Source organism: Rattus norvegicus, chromosome 1, assembly GCF_036323735.1.
Source record: "Rattus norvegicus strain BN/NHsdMcwi chromosome 1, GRCr8, whole genome shotgun sequence".
NCBI lineage: Eukaryota > Metazoa > Chordata > Mammalia > Rodentia > Muridae > Rattus > Rattus norvegicus.
The window spans coordinates 181,905,624-181,923,943 of record NC_086019.1 but is presented as its reverse complement, the minus strand read 5'-3'; the positions used below and the strand labels follow the sequence as shown (position 1 = coordinate 181,923,943).

Sequence of the window (18,320 nt, the reverse complement as noted above, 5' to 3'; positions counted from 1 at the left end):
TTGGCATTGGAGCACCAGGGCCGTAGGAGATGGCTGCAGATAAGAAAACAGAAAATTGAAATTGTTTCAGGGAGGGTAAACAAGTCTCATAAAATACAAAGGTGGTCTCAGTGAACAAGTCAGGGCTAAGGTACAAAACTTAGATGATAGATTTAGAGAGTGTAGGCTCTCGGTGAGGAGACAGACCAGCTGGCAGGATGCAGGGACTTGGAGAGAGCAAGTGTTGAAGACATACTGTAGAATCTGCTGCCAGTGTATTAACAGGCACCTGGATCACACACTACAGCACACAGAAAGATGAAGGAGACACGGGTGAGCAAGTTCAACTGGGTGTCATAGCTAGGACCTTCCTGTTTTCCTGTCATTGCAACTGTAGTGTTACTGAGGTGATAGGAGCCACCTCAAAGATGAAACAATGTTTTGATTGTAAATGCAGCCCCCAGTGGTTACACAGGACTGGTAAGGCCTAACACAAGCTATTGGGTATTTTAATTACAGGTCACTAAGCAGCTTCGAGTCTGGAGAGTTTGTTGAATGCACTGAGCAGTTGGAATTATTGCCAGGAGAAAATATTAATCTGCTTGCTGGAGGGTCAAAAGAAAAAATAGGTATTTGAGAATGGTTTTAATTTTTTTCATAATAAATTTCTTTAAAATGTGGATAGCTTATATTTCCCTAGGAAATACAAGTGTCTTTATGTTTATTTGGAGCCCTAGATTATTGGTAACTTTCTGGGTATTTATTTAGAGACATAGACTATGCAAAGAAACAGAATTAGGGTTGTGCTATTAATAGTTGATAAGCAAATGAAAAATGGCTCAGTTAAAACTAAATTGGAAAGAGGTGATATTAATATTTTGAGATGGATGTAGACATTTAGCTTGAGAAAGTACAAAACAGTGTTTGGTTACAGTTTCCATTTTGATGAGCACACTGCACAGTGCTGTTGTGACATTCAGAGGTCTGCTGTGGTTTTGAGGCTTCCCCCTTGGAGTGTAGGCTGCACTGTGTCAGACTCTCAAGTACCTCTGTGGAGGGTTACAACAACCAACCAGGGTCATTCTCGGCACGTGTGTGACTGAAAAGGCAGTTTTCCTCTTAACTGTTCTAAGGCAGTATGTCAGTTTTGTTTCTATGTAATTAACCTTTTGTTTTCATTTTAGAAAAAGCATTCAATTTTAAGAATGAGAGCTAAATTTATTTTAAAACTAATTTTCATCTCTGAAAGTTTGTGGTTGGTGTGTGTGTGTGTGTGTGTGTGTGTGTGTGTGTGTGTGTTCCTTTGGAACTCAGTATGTCAACTTTGCCTGAATTCATGAGATCCTCCTACCTCTGCCTCCTGAGTGCTGGGGTTAAAGACAGGCTCCACTGTACTTGGTGGCTTTGGTTTCTTATAGAAGGTGCTAAATTAGTGAGTTGACCTGTTGAGTGTATTCATCTCTGAACTTAATTTCAAGTCTATAATAATTATAGTTTACCTGTTCTAGAATTATTTTAGTTTTTCTGATATAAATGAATTGGTTACTACTTAGTTAAGTATACAAATAGACCTGGGATTGAGACGCTAGCTCAGTCACTAAAATGCTTGTCCCACAAGCATGAAGCACTGAGTTCAGTCCACATGATCTGTGTCAAAAAGCCACATATATGTTTATAATCTCAGTGAAAGGAAGGTGGATTAAGGGTGACCAGTGAGAGACTGTCTCAAAATAAAAATGGATGATCCTTGAAAAAGAATACTGGAGGTTGACCGCTGGCCTCCAGATGCACACATAGTACACACCACTAAATAAGTTAAAAAAGTGAGCTTAAATTTCATGAACTAAAGTGGAGGAAAATTCAGTGAAATGGTTCAATCCTTTTTAGAATCACGTTTTAATCTACTTTTGAGCAAAGTGTGAATATAAAAAGGAGGAGCTGCTTTCTAGTGTCTGCACTTTTAAGGGCAGGTAATTCTTAGAGGCAGGAAGTATAATTGTATGTTAAATAATGCTAAGTATTACTAGAATATATTAATACTTTTGTACATTAAGATCAAATTAATTTTATTATCTAACTTTTTTAGATATGAAAAAGCTGCTTCCTAACATGCTAAGCCCAGACCCACGGGAGCTTCAGAAATCCATTGAAGTCCAATTGTTGAGAAGCTCCGTGTTCCTGGCAACTGCTCTAAACCATGTGGAACAAGATCAGAAATGGCAGTCCTTAACCGAGTGAGTCGGTAGTGTACATTGGCAGGTGGCTGCAAGGGGTGCTGTGATTGAAACTGTAGATGTGTAGAAACCTCTAAAAGTAAATGTCTTACTTTGCTTGTAGTCTACTTACTATACAGCAGGCTGCCTTTTCTTTATGACCCCTGAATTTTGTTGCCAAATCATAATGCCTTCCTGACTTGACATTAGTGACTACAAGCTGAAGAATCGTGTTAATTGACAGTAAATACATTGTTTCAGAAATGTGGTAAAGTACTTGAAGCAAACCTCACGCATCGCTATTGGACCACTAAGATTGTCTACGCTAACGGTGTCACAGTCCTTGCCAGTACTGAGTACCCTGCAGCTCTACTGCTCCTCTGCACTGGAGAACACAGTTTCTAATAGACTTTCAACAGAGGTATGTAGATTACTTGTTTGTTTTGGGCTTTTTCCTTGCATTTTTTAAAAATGTGTATGAATGTTTTGCCTGCACGCATGTCTGTGCACCACTTACATGTATGGTACCTTTAGAAACTGGGAGAAGACAGTGCAGTTAGAGATAGGTATGAGTCACTATGGGGGTGCTTGGAATTTAACATTGCTCTTCTGAAAGCAACAAGTGCCGTTATCCACCGAGCCACCTCTGCATCCCTGAGATGTATTTTTTGTAAGCATTTTCTGTGAGTTTTACGGTAGTAGATCAAAAACTTCATTTTTCTCAGTTTTTAAAGTAGAATTTATGATTGAGTAAACTGGTGAACTCAGAAGTCTAAGATACATTTTTAGACAGATTTTCTTTTCTTTTTTTAAAAATTATTTTTATTGTATGAACATTAGTGTCTTGTTTGTATGAGGATGTTTGATCCTTGTATTACTGACGGTTGTAAGCTGCCATGTGAGTTCTGGGAAATTGAACTTGGGGCTACTGGGAGAGCACCAGTTCCCTTAACCACTGAGCCATCTCTCCTGCCCCTCTGGACAGATTTTCATTTGTGGTAGTATAGGGCAGTCAGAAGAACTTGAGGTTTTGACCTTTTGGTTTTTCTTACAGGTAAATTTTGGATTTGACTGTAAGTAGAGGAAGCTTCAACTAAAGAGAGAACCTTTGCAAAGAATTACAATCTTTGAAAATTATAGAAATCAGTAGTTGAATGCTTTTCTGGAATTCTGGTTTATAGTAAATACATGTTTTTACAAATGTACTTTATTAGTAAATATACTGTCAAATTATAGTTAATATCCTGGATTTATTTAATAAAACTAAGATTTTTAGGTTGTGTATAGCTTAGTTTCTTTTTTAATGCTTTTTATACCATGATCAAAGCAGCTTGTAAAAGAATGTATTTGATTTGGTGCTTATAGCTTTAGAGGGTTAGAGTTCTTGATGGCAGACTATAGGCATGGCTGCTGAGACTGGACATTTTGTTTTCCATGCTGGAGGCAGAGAGAGAGACACTGAATGTTGAAACCTCAAAGCTGGCCCCATTTACTCTACTCCCTCAACAAGGCCATACTGCCTAATCCTTCCCAAACAGTTTTACCAGCTGGGACCAAGTATTCAAATAGATGAACCACAGGTTGCAAGAGACATGCTGAAAGGTTGGAATAGATCTAAAGGTTGTAGTCTATCCAGAGCTTATTAGGAAAAATTGTTTTACACAAGTCTTTGTCTTCCTGCCAGGACTGTCTTATCCCACTCTTTAGTGATGCTCTTCGCTCATGTAAACAGCATGATGTGCGGCCTTGGATGCAGGCGTTGAGATATACCATGTACCAGAATCAACTGTTAGAGAAAATTAAAGGTAACATCCTATCCTATCCTATCTCCTTCCCTCCCCTCCCCTCCCTTCCCCTCCCCTCTCCTGCCCTTAACTCTTCCACCAACCCCTTATTGAACTTACTGTGTTGACCAAGCTGGTTTCAGACTCAGAGATCCACTTGCCTTTCAAGTACAGGGATTAAAAGCATTATGTTCCCTCTTGGCCTGATTTTCTTTTTCTTTTTCTTTTTTTTTTTTTTTTAATTTATTTATTATATATATGTACACTGTAGCTGTCTTCAGGCACACCAGAAGAGGGCATTAGACCTCATTACAGCTGGTTGTGAGCCACATGTGGTTGCTGGGATTTGAACTCAGGACCTCTGGAAGAACAGTCAGTGCTCTTAACCGCTGAGCCATCTCTCCAGCCCTGATTTTCTTTTTCTTAATAAGAGCTTTACTGAGATGTAAATTTCACATTTAAGTACGCAGTTTGCGTTTTCTCTCACCTTCCTCTGCATGCCCAGAAAGTCCTGTGTCTCTCTGTTCCTTTTCTTACCATTGCCCCTCTTAGGCAGTTGATGATTTGCTTTCTATCACTGTAAATTAGATGAATCTTTGCCGTGTCTTTACATAAGTGGAATTGTGCTGTGTGCTACTTTATTTGGCATCTCTAGCTTACATGGTATTTTTAAAGTTTTCCCATGTTTAGTTGTTAGTAGAGTGAGCCTTTTTTATTGTCTAGTAGTATTCCACTGTATGGATGTGTCATCATTTGTTTATTTTTCCATTCTCTGGTATGTGGTATGAGTTTGTTCTCAGTTTTTCTAGTTGGGTAGCAAAGAACAAAGCTACTATGAACATTTCTATGACTTTTTTCTTGTTGCTTCAGTAAAATTCTGACAATAAACTTAAGGAAAGAAGGGTTTGTATTGGCTCAGAGTTCGAGGTACAGTTCATCACGATAGGGAAATCATGGAGACAGAAATGCAAGGTCCTTGGTCACATCTGCCACTAGGAAGCAGAGATAAATGCTAATGGTCAATTGCTTTCTCCTTTTTGTTCAGTTTGGGACCCCAGCCCATAGACTAGTGCCTATATTGGTTTTTTTTTTTTTTTTTTTTGGGGGGGGGTGGGGTAGTGTCTGCCCATCTCAAAGTTAAGCCTCTCTGGAAACACCCTGAACAGATGCATTCAGAGGTCTGTTTCTGTGGTAATTCTAAATCCTGTCCAGTTGACAGGGTAAACTGTCACTGTATTCATGTTCAATCCCACAGGGATTGATCCCAAATCTCAGGGCTGTGTCTTTTTTTGAGTTAAAGTGTAGGAGTGAGACTGTTGAGTCAGGTTCAACTTTGTAAGTAATTCTTAGATAGTGGTATTAGAAAGTATTTCTTAGATAGTGGTTGTACCTTTTTATGTTTTTTAGTATTTTATGAACACTCCATTTCTCTTGCTCTTTTTTAGTCACTGGAGTGGGTGTAATTTTAGCTCATGGTTTTAGTTTGTATTCCCCTGGTGTTACTGCATTTCTTCATCACTTTCTTTGCACAGATACTATTGCGTGCTTTACTTTTCATGTCTTAACATTTTTACCTACTTTTTTTATTGGGTATGGGGCGATCTATCTCTGTTTCTCTGTCTGTCTGTCTCTGCCTGCCTGCCTCCTTCTGTCTGTCTGACTGTCTCTGGGGGTCGGTGTGTCCCCCCCTCTCCCCAAAGTACTCGGTAATCTTGACCTCACAGGTATTTGGCTGTCTTTGCCTCCTGAATGTTGGGATTTGAGGTGTGACCACCATGCCTAGCCTTTTCTTTATTTTTGACAGGGTTTTACTATGTAGCTCTGGTTGTCTTTGAATTAAAAGTAGACCAGGCTGTCCTTGAACTCAGATCTAGTGCTTGGATTAAATGTGTATGCCACCATGCCCAGCATCTTTTGCCCATTTTTAATGAAGTAATAAGGCTTGTTTATGTGTTCTATGTACAAGCTCTTCATTTAATATGTGTTACAAATGTTAAAGATTTTGAAAGGCTTCAAATGAAATATTAGAGAATGAGTATACAAATTTTATGTCTTTTTTTTTTTTTTTTAAGGAAAATGTCTCTTGTGTTATGGGGATTTTATTGCTTAAGAATAGTACTTTGCCTCAGTTCTGTAGTTTTATTTGATTGTATAGTGAGTAAAGTTACTGAATAAATCTGAAGTGTTAAATGTTAATTAAATTCACTTCCGAAATAGGCCTTGGATTACTAGATAGTTATTGGCTTCTGCCTAAGATAGCCTCTCAATGGGTTTAGAACACTGCTTCAACATTTGCAAATTGAGAGCCCTTAACATGAAGCATTTCTGAGCTGCTTTTCTTAGAATTTATGTGAGAATTATCTCATTTTTGAGGTGAGATATAAAAGCCTTAGCCCAGGATGAGGCATAAATGGGGTTGAAAATACCACAATCTCTTTTCCTTGCTATATAAAACATTGCTTAAAATTGGAAAGTCAGTAACCAAACATTTTGATGTACAACTCCATTCCCAATCAGTTTTATTGATTAGACAAAATCTAGAAGTAGCTTGTACCCGTGACAAGCAAGGTAAGCCCATTGTCTTCATTATTACAACCAAGGAGATTCTTGAGTTCAACAAGGAAAACTGAGCAGTGAATGAATGAATGTCACAGCACTATGAGTACATATGTAGACAGCTAAAAGAGCATATAACAGGAATCTCTGGTTTGACCCTAGGAGTTAATAGAAAGCTTTAGGAGGCAGTAACATTTCATCAGAAATTATTTGGGGGTAGAAAAGAGGAAGGTAGGGTGCATTACTCAGGATGTGAATGTTAGAGACCGAATAAACAAATTCCTAGGTGAGTCAGTTTGCATGAGAGAGTAGAGCTGGGTGAGATTGAGGTGGGAGGTAATGTAAGGCAGCCGTGGAAACTCCTCTTTTAGAGGGCAGTGAAAAGGGCTCAGTGGATTCTTAGGAAGAATAAAGTTCCAGGTTTACTTCTGTGTGATCACTTCAGTTGAAAGTTGGCTTGTGGATTAGAGGAAGCTAAGAGTGAGACAAAGGGACCAGCTTCCTGCTGATAAGCAAGGTACTTAGGAATGACAGTAATAGGGAAAAAAGCAAATTATTTGTAAAAGTTGTAAGTAAATTCTAATATAATTGCCATGCACCTGCTCAGGCTGTGGGCCTTTCTTTGAGAAAGAGGAAACAAGAAAAGCAGTTTCAATGTGTTACAGGGAATTCACTTAACCCACATTCCAAGGCCTTTGGAATGTAGGTGTTCACTGGCAGGTAGGACTACCTGTTCTAGGGTATAAGGTTAGGAATCATAGCAGTGGTATGGCTTTGATAGCCTCAGGATAGATTCCTTGTCCAGGGGGCAGCGAAAGGGAAAGGGGGTCTTTGACTCCTTTGACCTTTATTTATTCTTTTCCTGCTGTTTGACCAAGGTTCTATCTTTCCTTCCCTTTCCCCCTCCCCTTCCCTCTTTCCTTCCTTTTTAATGTTCACCATTTTTTAAAATGTGTTTTATTTTATGTATATGAATGGGCAGAAGATGGTGCTGTATTCCTGGAGCTGGCATGTGGGTGCTAGGAATACAAGTGCTCCTGCAAGAGTAGTAGCAAATGCTCTAAACTGACAAGCTGTCTCCAGTATCTGATGGAGGCTCTTTTCTGACAATTCAGCTATTACGAGTTAATTTCTTGTAGAGAATGATTTTCAGTTTGCTCTGCTTGGTTGTGTTTCTTCACTTAAACATTGTTATATGCTAAGTACTGTGCTGGCTGTTGAGGTTTGAGGTTAAGAGATGAAGAATATGCTTCAGAAACACCATCTGGAATTGAGAACTAATGAAACATTTTCTTCTTTCTTTCCAGAACAAACAGTACCAATTAGAAGCCATCTCATGGAACTAGGTCTGACAGCTGCAAAATTTGCTAGAAAACGGGGGAATGTGTCACTGGCAACAAGACTGTTGGCACAGTGCAGTGAGGTTCAGCTGGGAAAGACAACCACTGCCCAGGACTTAGTCCAGCATTTTAAAAAACTGTCTACTCAAGGTCAAGTGGATGAAAAATGGGGGCCTGAGCTTGATATTGAAAAAACCAAATTGTTATACACAGCAGGTTAGTTAACTATATGCATGTTTAGAAAAAATTATTTTGAGCTTTTGTAGATCGTTGCTTATTGCATGCTGGTGTTTTATAATTGATCTTTAATAGTAGTTTCCAAAAGTGTCCTCCAGTAAGAATCATAATCAATGGTCCTTGATTATGCCTGGATTCAGTTGTTTTCTTTTGGGGAATGTGGTGCACCTACTTATTTGTATTTGTAAGAGCCATGCCTACATAAAAGTTCCCTTCATGTGTATAATGTATGTGAGTGGGCCAGAGGGTGACAGTGGATGTCCTTGATTGTCATCCGTCTCACATTACAGGGGCAGGCCTTTTTCACCTGAATCCATACCCCATCTCAGAGTGCTGGGGTTACAGGCAGTCTGTCATGCCCACCTTGCATTTATGGGGATTCAAACTGTAGTCCTCAATGCTTATACAACAAGCATTTAACCCACTGTTCCATTTTCCTAGTGCCTGAATTTTTTTTATTGTTGTTATTGTTATTATGACAAGGTCTAACTTTTCTAGCTGGCCTGAAACTCAGTGTGTCAATCAGGCTGGCTTCTGCTTCCTGAGTGTTGAGTGCCTCCATGTGTCTATATGTACCACATACATATGTGCCTGATACCCACAGAGGCCAGAAGGTGCTGGATTCTCCAGAACTAGAGCTGGAGGAAGTTGTTTGTTACTTGTTTTCCAGACAGGCTTCTCTGTATAGCTTTGACTGTCCCAGAGCTTGTTCTGTAGACCAGTATAGCCTTGAACTTTACAGAGATTACCTGCCTCTGCCTCCCAAGACCTGAAATTAAAGGCATGCACCACCACCTTGAATTTATGTTTTAAAAACAGAAAAATAGGGCTGGAGAGATGGCTCAGAGGTTAAGAGCATTGACTGCTCTTCCACAGGTCCTGAGTTCAATTCCCAGCAACCACATGGTGGCTCACAACCACCTATAATCAGGTCTGGTGCCCTCTTCTGGCCTGTAGTTGCATACATGCAGGCAGAAAGCTGTATGATGTATACATAATAAATAAATAGATTTAAAAAAAAAAAAACAAAAAAACAGAAAAATAAGTAATTACTTCATCTTGAAATAATTTTACTATTAAGGGTAAATTAGTGGTTTTATATATGTGTGTTTTTTTTCCTGTAGGCCAGTCAACACACGCAATGGAAATGTTGAGTTCTTGTGCTATATCTTTCTGCAAATCTGCGAAAGCTGAATATGCTGTGGCTAAGTCAATTCTGACCCTGGCTAAATGGGTCCAGGCAGAATGGAAAGAGATTTCGGGACAGCTGAGGCAGGTGTACCGAGCTCAGCAGCAGCAGAACCTTTCAGGCCTTTCTACTTTGTCTAGGAATATACTCGCTCTTATAGAGCTACCGTCTGCTAATACAGTGGGAGAAGAGCACCCTCGGATTGAGAGTGAGTCTACAGGTATGATTTCATTGTTTTGTTACCTTTAAAAATACCAACTTCATAAGTGTGAAAATCAATGTTTTGCTAGCTATAATTTGCCACAAAAAGTTCAACTACAAAAACTTTTTGCCTGGCAGTAACTTATTGTTGTGTGTCTAATCTTTCAGATGCAGGTTGCTTTCCTGACTTAGAGGGGTATTTTTACCTTGATTCATGAAGGAGTGTTAGGAACAACAGACATGTAGCAATAGCTTATGTTACATTACATTTGGTTGTTGGAACATAGAAAGCTTCAAGTTTCTTATTCTGTCTGATACTAACAAAGTTAATTGGTCAAGAAATAGGTGGATGGATGATTCATCTAAACATTTTGTTTTTGAGAGGGAGAGGGTGTGAGAGATTGAACCCAGGCCCTTGGGTATGCATGCCTGGCCAGTGCTCTACTGTCACGATACTCCCCAGTTTCTGCTTTGTTTGTTTTGAGTTGTTTCTCTCTCTCTCTCTCTCTCTCTCTCTCTCTCTCTCTCTCTCTCTCTCTCTCTCTTTTTTTTTTGAGATACAGCCTTCCTATGTAGATCCAGCTGGCCTGGGACTTGTTATGTAGGCCATACTGGCCTCAAACTCAGAGGTCCCCCTGCCTCTCTTGCCCAACTGCTGGGATTAAAGGACTATGCCACCACACAAACCAGCTTTATATATTTTTTTGAGACAGTATCTTCCTACGGAGCCTAGCTGGTTTTACACTCAAAATTTTCCTTCTTGACTTTCCTAAATGCTGAGTTAGGGGGAGGTGGTACTGTCTTGTGTGTTTGTGTATTTTACTGGTTATAGACTCTGAGCCTCATGTATGCAACAGTTTGGGACATAACTAATCTTTTACCTGACACAGGAGAACACACCTCTATTTTGTGCTGAAGCTTGGTTTAAATTACATTTTGTTTTTGTTGTGCACTAGTTTTTAAAAATTAATTCTAATGTATGTATTAACCAGGTCTTGATATTCCTAAGAAGTAGGTCTTAAAATCAGTGTATGTCAAGGCATATGAATTCACTAAACCAGGCAGTTTTCACTATGTAGGATAGAACTAAAGATCTGTTGATTCTGTGGGTCTCCTTGGTATGCTTATCACTTCTTCATTGTTTTTCCAAATGTTTAAAATGATTCTATTCATGAGGGAATAGAATCCTCAAAAGCAGGATGTAAGACATTCTATAGCATGTCTGACACCTGAGCTGTTGCTAGAGATTAGTATCATTAAAGGTACAGATGTGTCCACAGATGTTTATGTAAGCTGATGGGAGAGACTGATGTCTTTTAATATAGTCACATTGCAGAAAAGTATCCAAATTTTGGCCATAACAAATTATGTACTGTGATAATGTTGGTCTTATTGCTTGTTTACAAATAATAGAGTCTTAACAGGTCAACAGGATAGCATTAGACGTTTGTGAATGTAATGCTGAACTCTTGTTATTTTCCCTATCGTGGCAGTGCATATTGGAGTTGGAGAACCTGACTTCATTTTGGGACAGTTGTATCACCTGTCTTCAGTGCAGGCACCTGAAGTAGCCAAATCTTGGGCAGCATTGGCTAGTTGGGCTTATAGGTGGGGCAGAAAGGTGGTTGACAATGCCAGGTATGTATGTTTCAATGTGCAGTTGATATAACCCTCTGCAAAATGGAGATATAAAATGTCATTGGGAGAGTTTGCTAGCTGAAATATTTGATGACTTGTTTATTTTTATAGTCAGGGAGAAGGTGTTCGTCTGTTGCCTAGAGAAAAATCTGAAGTTCAAAATCTGCTTCCAGATACTATAACTGAAGAAGAGAAAGAGAGAATATATGGTATTCTTGGACAAGCAGTATGTCGGCCAGCAGGAATTCAGGCAAGGAAAACAGGATACAGTGGATCTGGGGGAGTAGTTCCAAGATTCCTGTTGCAACTCACAGTTTTTGAGGGAATTGGCTACTTTATTAAATAGTGAATGAGGTTTAGGCTGTTTGTGTTGCAAATAAAATATCCTGACTTTTAAGATGACCTAAAGTTGTCTTTTTCCTAAAATCATTTCTTTTTTTTCTGGAGCTGAGGACTGAACCCAAGACCTTGGGCTTGCTAGGCAAGCGCTCTACCACTGAGCTAAATCCCAACCCCAAAATCATAATTTTTTAAGAAATAGTGTGATTTCTTAGGGTCCTGTTGAAAATTAAGTTCATTTTATGTAAATCTAATTTCTCTTAATTACTCTTTCTATCTGAAGTTAGGTTCTTGAGGGGAAAAGTAAGGCTTTTTACAAGACTACCTGGGAACATCTATGGGGAGATATTCTCACCCCCATCCCTATCCCTGGTCTATGCACATGCATTTAAGATTAAACAAATGGGGCTGGAGAGGTAGCTCAGCTGTTAAGAGCACTGAGTGCTGTTCTTTCAGAGGTCATGAGTTCAGTTCCCAGCAACTCAAGGTGGCTTATAACCATCTGTATAACGGGATCTGATGCCTTCTTCTGGCATGTCTGATGACAGTGACAGTGTACCCACATACATGAAATAAACAAACCTTTAAAAAATTAAATAAATTACATTGGACAGTGTTTTCCTTCTCCTCAAAGTGTCCTATAAGTTTTACAGTTTTACAGTTCTATAACTGTTGAATGTGTAGATGCAGTAGCCAAAGGTGTGGGGTTGTGGGTTTTTTTTTTTTTAAAGTTAAATTCTCTTGATTGAATTCTATTCTAAAAATTGTATCCATGAGTCTCTGTTAAAAATATTTTAAGGTGCATTCAAAATATTGTAAATAGAGTAGTGTTTGTTGCTCATGTTCTGTTTCACATCCCTTGAACAGATATTTTTTCTACAGGCAGAATATTATATTGTACTTTAGTTAAAAACAGAAAATCCAACAGTCTTTAATCTTTGCCTTACTGGCTGTGTTAATAAGCAATATCATAAAGAGAAGCTTACCAACGATTTTAGTATTTGGAGTTATTTAGTGTATCATATATGGGAAAAATGTCTCCATGTGATAGTCAGATCATGTATCTTCCTTCCTTTTCATGTTAAGTATTATTCTGTGTTTATATTTTCTTTAGGATGAAGATATAACACTACAGATAACAGAGAGTGAAGATAATGAGGATGATGACATGGTCGATGTTATCTGGCGGCAGTTAATATCAAGCTGTCCCTGGCTTTCTGAACTGGATGAAAATGCAACGGAAGGTGTTATTAAAGTGTGGAGGAAAGTTGTGGACAGAATCTTCAGCCTGTACAAATTGTCTTGCAGTGCATATTTTACTTTCCTTAAGCTGAATGCTGGTCAGGTAGGTGGGGATTCTAAGGGAATTCATTTGGAATTTCTTTTCTTTTTTTCTTTTTTTTCGGAGCTGGGGACCGAACCCAGTGGAATTTCTTTTCTATAGAGGAAGAGTAGCAGAAATGTTTTTCTTATCCCTTTAATTGTTCACTTAGGTTCTGTTAGATGAGGATGACCCCAGGCTCCATTTAAGTCACAGAGCTGAGCAGAGCACTGATGATGTGATTGTGATGGCTACCCTGCGACTGCTCAGATTGCTAGTGAAGCATGCTGGTGAGCTTCGGCAGTATCTGGAACATGGCTTGGAGACAACCCCTACTGCTCCATGGAGAGGTAATGGCCTAAATAAAATGCCCTGTTGAGTAAATGTTTCTGAGTGGGATAGAAATAGTTTCTCTGTTCTCTGTATTTGAAAATGTTAGTGAACAGCCATACTGATTAATAGGACTACCTGACTATTTGGTGTCTCATGAAAACCTCTCCTCTTTCCTACCTTGTAGAGAGCTGAGAGGCTAGAAGGCAGAAACTATTCATTATCAAAAATCAGTTTTGGAGAGGGTGGTGAAATAAGTGTAACCCTTTGTCACAGTAAGATCTGCCTTCTTCAAGGCAGATGTTAAACATTAGTCAGTGCTTTCATTCCTCTTGAGTGTGATTACAGATGCAAATCAAGAATGATTTCATATGGGCCTTTGCTACCTCAGGGGGAACTTTGGTGCCTTTAAAGATCTGTGCTGATGCTGACATAATTAGGTTTTATCCTTTTGCATTCCTAAAATTCATAGGTCTTATTAACTTTGCTTTCTTTTCCTGAAGGAATTATTCCACAGCTTTTCTCACGCTTAAACCACCCTGAAGTGTATGTACGCCAGAGTATTTGTAACCTCCTTTGCCGTGTAGCCCAAGATTCCCCTCACCTCATATTGTATCCTGCAATAGTAGGAACCATATCACTTAGCAGTGAATCCCAGGCTTCAGGTATGCAACATTAAAATATATTTATTTATTTGCAACAAAGTCTGACTGTATCACCCTCAGTGGCCTGGTATTCATTATATAGAACAGACTGGCTTTGCACTCACAGAGTGTTGGGGTTAAAGACAGGTGTTCCTTTTTCCAGCTAAAATTTTGCTGCTTTAAATTATTTTACAAGTAATTTTTAAGTGTCTTTTTAGGTGATGTGTTCCAAAGTTGAGGGTATGTAGTTTTGTTTTTTTTTTTTATTAGTAATGGCTCTGACTTACTGAAGTAGCTACTATGTGTCTATGCGTTTTGCATGTTATTACTCCTTACTATATACTTCAGGAGCTTAGCATGGAGCTATTTAAGGTAAACATTAGAGAATGCTCTATATACTCTAGGGAGGCTTCTTGTTTGCTTACCATCTTCCCCCAGCTTTCCTCCTATAGTTTACAGTATTTATAAACATCAGAACATCATAATCTTAAGCTCATGCACAGTTCTGTGATGTAGAGTCCCCTTTTATTCCATACCTAGTGTGCGCATGTATTCCTGTTGTATCCCACTGTAGGAAATAAGTATTCCTCTGCAATCCCAACTTTACTTGGAAATATTCAAGGAGAAGAACTGCTGGTTTCTGAATGTGAAGGAGGAAGTCCTCCTGCTTCTCAGGATAGCAACAAAGATGAACCTAAAAGTGGTTTAAATGAAGATCAGGCCATGATGCAGGATTGCTACAGCAAAATTGTAGATAAACTATCCTCTGCAAATCCAACGATGGTTTTACAGGTACAAAAAAATTGATTTGTTTGTTATAAAGTAGTAGTCATTGCAAACCCCTACCCCCAAATCTTTTTTTTTTTTTTTTTTTTTGGTTCTTTTTTTCGGAGCTGGGGACCGAACCCAGGGCCTTGCACTTCCTAGGTAAGCGCTCTACCACTGAGCTAAATCCCCAGCCCCCCTACCCCCAAATCTTAAAGCTAATATCTCTTAGGAGAATCATATCAGAGAACCAAAGCGTTACAAATATTGGAATTGGTCTCACTAATCTATATTGATGGCGCTGATGATGAATTTTTGAGAAATGAGCATTACCTCTGTATTAATTGGATGCTGTCTTGTGAGCCATGTGGATGTGTTGTGTCTGCAGGTCCAGATGCTTGTGGCAGAGCTACGTAGGGTCACTGTACTCTGGGATGAGCTCTGGCTGGGAGTTTTGTTACAGCAGCATATGTACGTCCTGAGGCGAATTCAGCAGCTGGAGGATGAGGTGAAGAGAGTCCAGAACAACAACACCTTGCGCAAGTATGTCTTCACTCCTCTGCTGGAAAGATGAAGCTGCTGCTTTTGTATTTTAGATTTATTTGTTTTATGTGTGTGAGTGTTTGCCTGCTGGCATGTATGTGTACCACATGTATACCCGATGCCTATGGAAGTCAGGAGAGAGCATTGGATCCCCTGGAACTGGAGTTAAGAATGGTTGTGAGCTGCCATGTGGGTGCTGGGAACGGAATCTGGATCCTATGTAAGAGCAGCTGGTGCTCTTAACTACTGAACCATCTTTCCAGTGCTCTCCCTACTTTTTTTGGTTAATGTGTTAATCAGCACATCAAAGTTCATAGTCTTAACCATTTTGAGTTCTGGCAGTACAGTGCCTTCATTACAACTACTGCTAGAATCATGTCCAATTTCAGATAGGCCCTGTACTTAGTAATAAACTGTTTGCCTCTCATTATCTCTAGTTCTTGCTCTTCCTTTATGAACTGTCCTGCTTTAGGTGTCTCATATCAGTGGAATCATATTCTTTTGTAACTTTTTCATTTAACCCTAGGTTTTCAAGGTTTGCCTTGCTATATAGCATGGATCTGTTTCTTTTCATGATTATGAACAGTTCTGCATTGTATAGATTTTCCAGATTAGGAAAAATTTATCATGTATATATGCTGGGCATATCTATGTCATTGGAAAACGTACACAGTTGGGTTTCCTTTTACCATGTGGGTCTTGGATAAGCCTGAAAACTTTTGGTTATCAGCAAATACTCAACTGAGCCACAGTGTCAGCCTCATAAACCAGAATTTTACTCTTGATTCATCTCTTAGAGACTTGGGTTTGTTTTTAGCTGTGTGAACAAGCTGTTCTGAACCTTGGTGTGCAGTAACTGACTGAGTCCTTGGATTATTTTGTACGTTACTTGGTAAATTTGCTGACAAATGTGATTATCTCTTTAAGCCAAGGAATGTTTCCCATAAAGATTGTGCCATTTTATGTTCCTATTTTCAATGCACGAGGATTCTGATTTTGTCCTATCTTTGCAAACATTTAATTGTATGCTTGTATATATTATGTATGGTGTGTATACATGCACACCATGGCCTTTAGGTTAGAGGCCTAGAGGTTAGAGGACAATTTTGGGTGTTGGGCCTCATCTTCCACCTTATTTAAGGTAGAATCCCCCAGTCCCACCCGCTTTCTGCTGTATGCATAAGGCTAATTGATCCATGAGCTACTGGGGGTTCCGCTTTCACTACCAAGTATCTCTTGTCATGTGTTGAGATTACAGGCATTCTCACCACTTTTTCTGCCTTTTACATGACTTCTGAGGATTCTAATTCAAAGCCTCATGCTTGTGTGGTAGACTCTTACCTACAGAGCCATTTCTCAGCCAACAAGCGGCAGTTTTCTGGATTTTTGTTCACAGTCTCATGTATGCTAAGTTGTATCTCATTGTAGTTTTGATTTGTGTTTTCTTACTGAGTATTAAGCTCAATGGGAGGAGAGGAAGGCCCTTATTACTGCTAAAGGCTCAATGCCCCAGTGTCGGGGTCAGCAGGAGGGAGTGGGTAGGTTGGGGGGCACCGTCATGGAGGCAGGGATGGGGGGCTGAGATGGGGGTTTCTGGAGGGGAAACCGAGAGGGGGGTGGGTGACATTTGAAATGCAAATAAAGAAAATATCCAAGAAAAGGAAAGGAAAGGAAATGGAAAAAAATTCTGGGTAAGACCTTGCAAGCATTTGCCACTATTTTCAGTCATCAGTTTGGTCTGTATGGTACCATATTCAAGGAATCACAGTTAGATCTCTTGTAAAGATCCCTTTCCCTTATGCTTTGGATAAGGAGTTTGGTAGTTGTAATTTTTCTGCATCTGGATATCTGGTTCATTTTACATTGTCTTTGCTTATGATTAAGATTAGGGCTCAGGGCTGGAGAGATGGCTCAGCGGTTAAGAGCACCCGACTGCTCTTCCAGAGGTCATGAGTTCAATTCCCAGCAACCACATGGTGGCTCACAACCATCTGTAAAGAGATCCGATGCCCTCTTCTGGTGTGTCTGAAGACAGCTACAGTGTACTTATATATAATAAATAAATAAAATAAATCTTTAAAAAAAAAAGATTAGGGCTCAGATCATTTTCACTAACACAACTGAAAGTCAAAGCAGTCTTACTGATTTTTTTTTTTCAAAACAGCAATAGGTAATAAGTTATTTGTCAGTATTTTACTTCTGTTTTTTGATACTGTTTACTCAACAATTGATACATTTAAATTATGTTTATATAAAACTTTTAATAAATAAATTTTTGAATGAAAATGTCTTTGGTCAGAGAAGAGAAAATTGCCATCATGCGAGAGAAGCACACAGCACTGATGAAGCCCATCGTGTTTGCTTTGGAGCACGTGCGGAGCATCACTGCTGCCCCTGCAGAGACCCCTCATGAAAAGTGGTTTCAGGATAACTATGGTGATGCCATTGACAATGCCCTTGAAAAACTAAAGACCCCATCCAACCCTGCCAAGCCTGGAAGCAGCTGGATTCCATTTAAAGAGGTACAAAGCAGTTTTAAAAGTGCAGTTATAGGGGTTGGGGATTTAGCTCAGTGGTAGAGCGCTTGCCTAGCGAGCGCAAGACCCTGGGTTCGGTCCCCAGCTCCGAAAAAAAGAAAAGAAAAGAAAAAAAAAAAAAAAAGTGCAGTTACTGTGGAATGTTCCCCATGAAACACAAACTTAAAACAGCATGCTGACCTTGGAACTTAAGATGAAAGTTTTATAAGCCTGCTGAAGTTATCTTGTTTTATTTACTGGTCAAGAAAGTGGAGAGTGGGGACTGGAAGGCAGGGAGGATGGCAAACACTGTGCCTGTATATACTAGGCATATCCTGTAAGGCATTAGCCTTAGCTGCTGTTTTGCATTCTCATAGGAGATAAGGAAGTTGAAGTTTTTTGCCTATAGTTGTTAAGGGGACAAGTAATTATTTCTAATAGTTTTCAGGCTTAGCATCGCAAATTTGAAATGCTCCAAAAATCTAGAACTTTTGGAGTAATACTCAGGTTTTTTGATTTACAGTAATGAAAATGCTCTCTGAAGTAATAAGATGGATCCATACTGACCTGTTTTGTCATCAGTATAGTAATTTGTTGATTGGGATGATTTGTGGAGTCAGATATTTGAGAATCTTTGTCTTGTTCTCCTTAATTCTGTTGGTCTTTGTGGTCCTTTTCTTTCATAGCACTGGCACCACCATCAGTCAGAGGAACTTTGTATCATA

General features: G+C 39.3%; 1 protein-coding gene across 3 annotated transcripts in view; it reads left to right on the top strand.

Moving 5' to 3' along the window:
* Smg1 (SMG1, nonsense mediated mRNA decay associated PI3K related kinase) overlaps positions 1-18,320 on the top strand; it is a 101,761-nt gene that overhangs the window by 53,951 nt on the left and 29,490 nt on the right. For 2 of the 3 annotated variants that reach the window (NM_001427295.1, XM_039101163.2), the window contains 14 exons: positions 499-608; positions 2,066-2,213; positions 2,454-2,613; positions 3,877-3,997; positions 7,840-8,088; positions 9,234-9,518; positions 10,993-11,137; positions 11,249-11,387; positions 12,591-12,821; positions 12,970-13,147; positions 13,631-13,792; positions 14,346-14,563; positions 14,925-15,079; positions 17,379-17,601. In NM_001427295.1, coding sequence (NP_001414224.1) covers positions 499-608; positions 2,066-2,213; positions 2,454-2,613; positions 3,877-3,997; positions 7,840-8,088; positions 9,234-9,518; positions 10,993-11,137; positions 11,249-11,387; positions 12,591-12,821; positions 12,970-13,147; positions 13,631-13,792; positions 14,346-14,563; positions 14,925-15,079; positions 17,379-17,601 — 2,524 coding nt within the window. The remainder of the gene's footprint in view (positions 1-498; positions 609-2,065; positions 2,214-2,453; positions 2,614-3,876; positions 3,998-7,839; positions 8,089-9,233; positions 9,519-10,992; positions 11,138-11,248; positions 11,388-12,590; positions 12,822-12,969; positions 13,148-13,630; positions 13,793-14,345; positions 14,564-14,924; positions 15,080-17,378; positions 17,602-18,320) is intronic. The other variant, XR_005499398.2, reaches the window with a different exon arrangement.